This window comes from Orycteropus afer, unplaced genomic scaffold (genome assembly GCF_000298275.1).
Source record: "Orycteropus afer afer isolate SDZICR_OR568_19922 unplaced genomic scaffold, OryAfe1.0 scaffold00214, whole genome shotgun sequence".
Lineage (NCBI taxonomy): Eukaryota > Metazoa > Chordata > Mammalia > Tubulidentata > Orycteropodidae > Orycteropus > Orycteropus afer.
In genome coordinates this window covers 441,651-450,377 of record NW_006921801.1, presented here as the reverse complement: position 1 = coordinate 450,377, position 8,727 = coordinate 441,651, and the positions used below count along the sequence as shown (strand labels likewise).

The following is an 8,727-nucleotide window of genomic DNA, read 5'->3' as shown; positions in this document are numbered from 1 at the left end:
TTGGGGTTTAGTCCAATTCTGTATCCTTCCCTTTAAGGCTCAGGGGTCCAAGATTATCTTCTGTGTCTGTGTTAATTGGTTTCCCTTTTCTTTGTTGAAGAGGGTCTTTGCTTTGCAATCCTGCCTAGTCCGCCATCTTGCCGGAAGCCCCAAAATTCAATTTTTTTGGCTATGGTTATACCCTAATTTTTAATTCTGTTTCTCAGTTCCTGACATCTTTTCTGACTATCAGTTCTCCTTTTGTAGCTTTTAAAACAAATGGAGCTTCCTCAAATTGTTCTCCTTCCTCAAACCATTAAAATTAAATTGAATGACAATAACAGTAAAAAACTCATATAAAAAAACCTTATCAAATTAAAAATGAAATAACAGTTCATATAGCATCAATTTTTATTTATTTATTTTTTAATTGTGCTTTAGGTGCAAGTTTACAGAGCAGAGTTTGTTTTACATTCAACATTACGTGTGCATTTCACTCCCCATTTACTATCCCCAACCCTAACCCAGTCTTCTCCCCTCCCTGCTCAATAACCTTCCTCCACTTGTGCCCCTCGTAGTTATGCACTCCTATATGTCCTGTATTTCCACATGCGAATGTTGCTGCTCTGGTGCCCCATGGTTGATTGCTCAAAGGGATGCATTTCCGTAGAGTATGTGGGTGCGCCACCCTGGGTTGAGTGGTCTGCGTGTACATCTTGTTTATTATTGGGCTGAGAGCCAGCCCCTGGGAGTGAGTTTTATTCCAGGCCCAGAATATATCCCACTATCATAGTATTGGGGGGGTCTACCAGACTCTATCTGACCAGTAATTCTGGTCATTATTGAGTTTTTAGATTTTGTTCCATGTTTTTCCTCCCGCTCTATCCAGGATCTCCAGTTTTGATCCCTTCCTAAGTGGTTGGCATTGGTAGCCAGGCACTATCTATTTCTTCTGGTCTTGAGGGCCATTGTGTCCTAGGGCTGATTGCTTCCAAATGCTTTTTTTTTTTTTTGCACTTTTTCACTTCTGACCATTGGAGACCATTAGCTGCATCTTAGATAGCCTCTTTGAAAGCTTTTAAGATCCCAGTCACTACTCACCAATGTAGGGTGAAGAACAAGACTTTTATATATTTTGTTGTGCCAATTCAGTCTGGTGTCCCCCATATAGCATTAATTTTGGTTAGTTATTTTGGTGGATATCCCTTTGTTCAGTCTAGAAACCCCTTCCCTCTCTTTATATCTTTCCTCACCTTCGCTGTCCCAGGCTGCATAAGTACATTCCATCTTCTCCCTAGTTTTAGTTTTGTTTAGGAACAGTCTCTTGAATGAATCTGTTCTGTCCTTTTCTGCTTACTCCATGTGCCGGTCATCCTTGACCTATGCTTATACAGTCTTCTTTTTAACCTGCCTGTTTATCTTTGCTCTCTTTTGCTTTCTATTTTGTCTTCATTTTGTTGCCAGGATTGTTCCCTCTCCCTGCCTCCCCCCCCCCAAATCCGTATTGTAAAGTATCAAGGCCTGATGTGGCTACTCTACTATCATCAGGGACTCAGGTTCATTTATTTCTTTTGCACCATTCTTACCAAGTAGCTTCTTCTTACGGTCAAAGGTTGCTACTAATCAGAAGAACTAGATGGTGCCATGCTACTACTGTCAACGACTTGGAAGGGGATCTATGTAGGAGATCCTGGATAGAGAGAGAGAACAATGTGGAACAAAACTCAAAATCATTTGGAGGAAAAAAAAAGGGGGGACCAGGTTTTCTGGTCCAACAGAGCCTGGTAGAACCACTGAGACTATGGTTCCTAGCTGCCCTTCAGCTCTAGAATTGAACCCATGCCTGTGGCTTCCAGCCTAACAATAGACAGGCATATGAGTTGAACATTTACCTTAGATATACTCCTTGGAGAGAACAATCATGGGAGAAAGAAAGACTGCTTATGCACAAGAAGACAGCTCAGGGGGCAGGAGTGCATGGAGGGATGGACACAGGGAAGAGGTAACTATCGGGAGTAAGTATGAGGGGTGATGTTGTATTGTGTTAAATTGTGGTCAATGTCATGAGACAAGTGTATGTGAACTGCTGTATGGAAAGTGAATTTGCTCTGTACATTTTCACCCAAATCACAATTAAAAAAAAAAAAAAAAAAAAGATTGCTACTAATATCTAGCTATCATTCATTCTTTTTTTTTTAGGAATAGTGAGAAAAGTAAGATATCCTCTTGGCTAGGTCAGCATCCTTGTAAAGAGCATTCTAGGAATCCCAATCCAGTGATTTCTGGTGATATGTTATTGGCTATCATTAGCTGTTGGGGAAGGTAGGACAGTCTTCATGGGGCACATGCTTTTTGTGAGTGTTATCATAAGACAGAGAGGAGGATTGTTAAACCAAAAAACCAAACTCAGTGCTGTCGAGTTGGTTCTGACTCATAGTGACCCCTTCTTGGGTTTCTAAGGCGGTATCTCTATGGAAGTAGATTGTCCAGTCTCCCTTCCAAGGAGTGGCTGGTGAGTTTTAACCTCCAGCCTTCTGTTAGTAGTCAAATGCCTAGGCACTATGCCACCAGAGCTCCCAGGAGGATGGATACAGGGTAAGAAACCAATACTATCTGCCATACCTATTATAGCTGTTGGAAGCTTTTGTAGTCCCAACAATAGTAATTCATTCTTTTGCTTCCAGACTTTTGGTGATGCTTTTTGTACTGCCTTAAATGCTCTCTACCTCCTTTTCTGCTTAGTTACCTCCTGCTTATTCTATAAGTTTAAATTAAATATGAATTCTTATGTATAACTAAATGCACTTGAATAAATGAGCAATTAAAGGATATAGATCATGAAAAAAAGTCATTTTGACCTGGAGACAAGCTATAATGTTTAATTCTCCTTCTTGTTTCCATAAACAAAGCATTTTATTTTTTGATATATAAACTAATATATAAGCATATATATTTTAAACATACATTAATAGACAATATTTAAATATAATCTTTTAAAGGTTAATTGTTTCAAAGAAGAAATTTCAAGATACTGTGGCAAAGAAAAGGATTTGATGAAAGCATATTTATTCAGGTAAACTAAGGTTTTTTTTTTCCCTTAAGTTTGATGGGTGAATACAAAGCTATACTCTCACAATACCTAAGTGCATAAAATTTTACTAAGCAAGAGTAAGGTTGTATGTAGTGGGGGTCTTACGAAACTTAGCGAAAATTCCAAGTAATCGATGTTCTATTTCCTACCTAAGCTATCTGCATTTTAGCTTTCTTATCTATAAATGAGGAAAGTAATACCTACCTCACAGGGTTGTTTTGAATATTGAGAATCTTATGTGACTGCTATTACAAATTTCCTTTTAAGTGAGCATGTTCTGGTTACCTAATGCCACTCTGACAAGAATATACCTCAAATGGGATGGTCTTAACAAACAGGAGTTTATTGTCTTACAGTTTGGAAGGCTAGAAGTCAGAGTTCAAAGTGCCAGTCTCTAGGGGTTGGGTGAAAGCCCCTCAACCTTGGGGTTCATCTCTGTCCCCTGCCCCCAGCCCACTGGAGCTAGAAGCTTTTCTTTAGTCAGACAACTGCTAGCTACTGAGGCTGAAAAACCCAAGGTCGACAAGCGAAAAGGCACAGTCCCGATATTACCAAACCACATGGCAGGCCATTAATTCAAATCCATTGTAAGTCCCAAGGTCTGCAGAGCATGGCAGGCTACTGAACAACAACACGGCTACATGCAGGGTCCAAGCGTGCCATAAGCTAGAGACAATCCCCAAGGCTTCTCCTTATAAACAGGAAGCAGACCACATCCCAAAAGCAGCTGCTCAGCTGCTTGTGCTAGATTCTACCATGAATTGATCGCCAGTGTCATCATGGGGAATAACTGCCACCAGCTGCTCAGCCACTCAACCAGGCCCAGCCAAGTTGACATACAAATTTAACTACCACAGAGCACTTAGTAAATTGTCAGGAATAAATATGTCAGGTTCATATTTCAGTGTGCTTCTTCCAATGTCTGGGTTATAGATTCCTCCATACCTGGACCTGCTAATATGTTGGAAGTTTCTCATCCTTTCCTACCTTTGGGATTTTGCTTTGGAAGTAGAGAAAGCTTCCTATTTGTCAGGGACCTACTGTTGAGGAAACTTCATTTTCTCTCGTATACTCCCTTTACCAGCCAATTTGGAGAATCTGTGGGTATGTGACAAAGAGGTCGGTAGGAATCCTTATTTGGACTCATGTTGTCTTTCAGTTTGTTTACAAGGTCCAGGACCTAATCTTTTTAAAGTCACTGTATTTATTGAGTATGTATTCTGTGAATATTTGAGTGTGTATTATGTGCCAGCACTCTGGTAGGTGCATGGGATACTAGATAAGACTCTAACATCAAAGAACTTACATCCTAGTATACTAGAGAGACAAATACATAAAATTCTAAGGAAATGTTTTTCTAATGCAGTTTTAAACTTTTTGCAGGGGCAACATATTACTGAGAGAATTCCCTACTGACACCTTATTTGATGTGAATGCCATCGTTGCTCATGTTCTCTTGTGAGTAAGAAGATAATAAGGAGATACTTATTTACTTGTTATTTATTTACTGATTTCACTTAAACAACCACAACCCATTAGAATAGTTTAGAGTTTCAGCCTTATATTTGTAGGCCATCAAAAAATTATCTGTTTATCTCCCCACGTAAAACCCAAAACCAGTTGCTATTGATTTGGGTCTAACTCATGGCAACCCAGCGTGTGTCAGAGTAGACCTGCACTTCATAGGATTTTCGGTGGTTGATTTTTCTGAAGTAGATCACCAGGTTTTTTTTCCAAGGTGCCTCTTGGTGAATTTGAACTGTCAACCTTTTGGTTAGCAGCCAAGTATACTGACTGTGCCACCAATAGACTCTTCTCCCTACATAAAGGATCTAAAATTTCTTTAATGGCAAAGAATACAGAAACATATGGATACTGTTACACAAAGTAGGAGGCAATACTTCATGACCACAGGGTCATATAATTGCTTTAGATTCTACCTGTGGAGTGAGAATTTCACCAGATGAGAAGCTCATCTTCTTTATTGTCACTGTTTTTTTTTTTTTTTTAAGTTACCTGACTTCCATCTTATTCTGGCCTGATTTTTTTTTTTCTGGAATCTGTTCTAATAACTGCAGAAACAATTAAAATGGTTTCAGAATGTGCCACTCTTTTCTAAGAGACAGGGTGAACAAACTTTAATTTCTATTAATGGCATCTTTAGGCCTAGATTCAGACAGGATTTTCCTATAATTTACCCCTGTTGAGGTCTGGTAGTCTCTTTGGTGACAGAGATAAAAAGTATATAACTTCCTAAGGACACAAATTCACGTGGATATTTCCAGCGTAACCTGTTGTAGCTTTGTTGTCCATTAAGACCTTTGTTGACATTGACTGCCTTTTTTTTTTTTTTTGCTTGGTTCTCGCCTTTTCTTTCTCTCCCATCCAATTCTCACATACATTGGGTAAAAGTTAAATTACATAAAAATCAAAACTTACAGGTTAAAATCTTCTGTATTTCACTTTGAAAATGGACCCTTTAAAATGTTTCAGTCCTAATAATATATTAAAGAAAGGTTTGTTGAAATTCTTGACAATCATAAGCCCCAAGTGCTGTAGATTAAGAAGCCAGCTTTTCAGTAATAAGTGAAAGATGACCTTTCAAAGAATGAATTTCAAAGAGTTATTGGGCTACGTTGGAAGTTCTTTCCAGGGATACAGTAGGGATATCTTGAAGGTAGGGGATTGCTTGAATAATATCAGCACGTGGCTGGTCCATATAAGACAGTGGTTAAAGATGTCCTGAATATCCAACTTTTCCAAACTGCTGTACTAAGATCATTTCTAACATCGACTTTCTCTCCTCCCCACAGTATTCTCCCTGCTGTCTTAGGGTTCAGCATTTCACTGTAATGTCTCACAGAACTCACACACTGCCAAGGAAAGGGCACACGTGGTTGTGGAGGCTGATAAGCCCCAAATCCGTGGGTCAGGTGTCGTTCTGGAGTAGTCTCTTTAGCCATGTGGTCGCAAGGGTGACAAACCCAAAGCAGCACGTCAGAGTGCTAGCTGCTGTCTCAAGTCCGTGCAACCAGAGTAAGATGATGATGAGCCAGTTGCAGGATCCAGAGCACGAGAGCAGACTTTGACAGAGCATTCACATACATACCCTCAAGGAAACTAAGGGTGGTGACAGCAAGGCGGGACTCAAGATAGAGCACGCTTTAATCCTGCCTCATCAGTACCACAGACCACTTACCCCAAATGGGACCATAACCACAGGCATAGAGGCTAAGATTTACAGTACATTACAAAATAGAGAACTATGGCTAGAAGGACCATATTAAGCAATTTGCTGCACTACAGGGATCATCTGACACTTGGCAAAAAGTAAGGTAATAGATATATTTGTTGTCAGAAAGCTTGTTGATTTCTGCTCTTTTTCCATTGGATATCCTGTGACCTCTTTGACCCAGAAATGGTGGTCAAGAACCTTCTTTGAGGGCTAGTGAAGTGATGATGTTGTCTTTCCTTAAAGTATGAATCTAAGTTTGCTTTTTATATGCAATAGTTAAACAGTTAAGCCAGAATTTATTGGCATTTCCTCCATTTACAAAAATTGATCAACACACATATTAAAATATATTAGTTTTAACTAATTTGTCAGTTATTTTTGACACAAATCTACTACTTAGCCTAATAACCAAGATGAAATATTCACATACAAGGTTTGAATTGTTTTTGTATTTTTCAAAATATGTGTATGTGAACTAAAAGCTTGCATTTGAGATATTTGTATTGCTTTTTTTGGTTTGCTTCTTTAAAATTGGTAATTCATGCTCATTATTCTTTTCCCAAAGCATTTGAATTTTTCTTCAAGTAGAATATTTTGATGGAGACCAACCAAAACCCAGTGGTGTCAGTTCTGACTCATAGTGACTCAGTAGGAAATGGTAGAATTGTCCCATAGGGTTTCCAAAGCTTTAAATCTTTTTTTGGACTTGAAGCACTTACTGATGAAGATTGAAGAATACAGTCTGCAGTATGGATTACATCTCAATATAAAGAAACAAAATATCCTCACAACTGGACCTGTAAGCTGCATCACGATAAATGGAGAAAAGATTGAAGTTTTCAAAGACTTCACATTGCTTTGATCTACAATCATTGCCAATAGAAGCAGCAGTGAGGACATTAGATGACGTATAGCACTGGGCAAGTCAGCTGCAAAGGACCTCTTTCAAGTGCTGAACAGCAAAGATGTCTCCTTGAGGACTAAGGTACGCCTGACACAAGCCATGATATTTTCAGTCACCTCATATACGTGTGAGTGCTGGACAGTGAATAAGGAAGACTGAAGAAGAATTGATGCTTTTGAGTTGTGGTGCTGGCGAAGGGTGCTGAAAGTACCATGGATTGCTAAAAGAACTAAGAAATCTGTCCTGGAAGAAGTTCAGCCTGAGTGCTCCTTGGAAGTGAGAATGGCCAGATTTTGTCTTACCTGCTTTGGTCATGTTATCAGAAGGGACCATTCCCTGGAGAAAGATATCATGCTTAGTAAGGTGGAGGGTTGACAAAAGGGGGAAGGCCCTAACGGGATGGATTGACACAGTGGCTCTGGCAATGGGCTCAGGTATAGCAAGGATCGTGGAGCCAGCGCCGGACTGGGTGGTGTTTTGTTCTACTGTGCATACTCATAGGGTCACTATAAGTCAGAGATGACTCGACGGCACCTAACAACAACAACACTATATATATATATAAAACCAGTCTGAGGCCACATAATTTGGAGGTGTAGGAAACTGAGACACTATAATGTCAAAATGTAGATTGGAAAGTTGTACAGTACATGAAGAGACCAGAATTTACTGAGGATTTGAGTCCTCATTCCTTACCTTCCATTGTGTGGTCTGAGCAATTTATCTTTCCTGACTGCTAGTTTTCCTTCTCTTTAAATTGTTATAATAATTGTAGCCTCATGAAATTGTTAAGAAGATCAAATAAAGTAACTCGTGTGAAAATGCATTGTGGGTTTTATCCAGTGCTTTACAAATGTTGTTTTTTTTCTATGTAAAGCAGGAAGTTTCATTTTGCAGTTAAGAAAAAAAAGCAATCCATATTCACATATCTACTTGTGGTTCTATTTCACACACAGTGCTAAAAAAATGGGTTCATGTGAGTTCATGCTGTGACAGTTGAGGGTGTTTGTCTTGAGGCAGCAGTTGCAAAGAAAGATCACTCTTTTATACCTAGTCATTGCTGATTCCATAAAATCATCAAGTGAAGCTAAAGGGAAAGATTATCAAGTATTGTACAAAACAGTGAAATCTCATTAACTATTAAGATATAGTACATGATATTCTTGTTATTTAATATTATGTCAGAAGGATTCTTTTAAGTTAACATAAAATATGAACTTCAAAATTATAGGAATTATTTTAAACTATCATAGTTTCTAGGAGCTCTGGTGGCATAGTGCCTAAGGCATTTAACTGCTAAGCAGAAGGCTGGCGGTTCAAACCCACCAGCCACTCCTCAGAAGGAAGGTTGGGCAATCTACTTCCGTAGTGATACTGCCTGGGAAACTGCAGTGTAGTAAATTACTTTGTATGGCTTTTCTACCCATAAGTCTTTGTAAACTCCAAGGTGGGATTTTCTATGAGCAACTGAGGAGCTCCTGATTGCTGAAGTTGTCCACCTGGAGTATTTCTGTTGGG

The 8,727-nt window shown here is 39.1% G+C and overlaps 1 protein-coding gene across 1 annotated transcript in view; it reads left to right on the top strand.

Moving 5' to 3' along the window:
• Positions 1-8,727, top strand: part of TXNDC16 (thioredoxin domain containing 16) — a 151,151-nt gene that overhangs the window by 26,338 nt on the left and 116,086 nt on the right. Inside the window, exons 3-4 of the mRNA XM_007948332.2 lie at positions 2,979-3,052; positions 4,454-4,528. Of these exons, the coding sequence (XP_007946523.1) occupies positions 2,979-3,052; positions 4,454-4,528 (149 nt within the window). The remainder of the gene's footprint in view (positions 1-2,978; positions 3,053-4,453; positions 4,529-8,727) is intronic.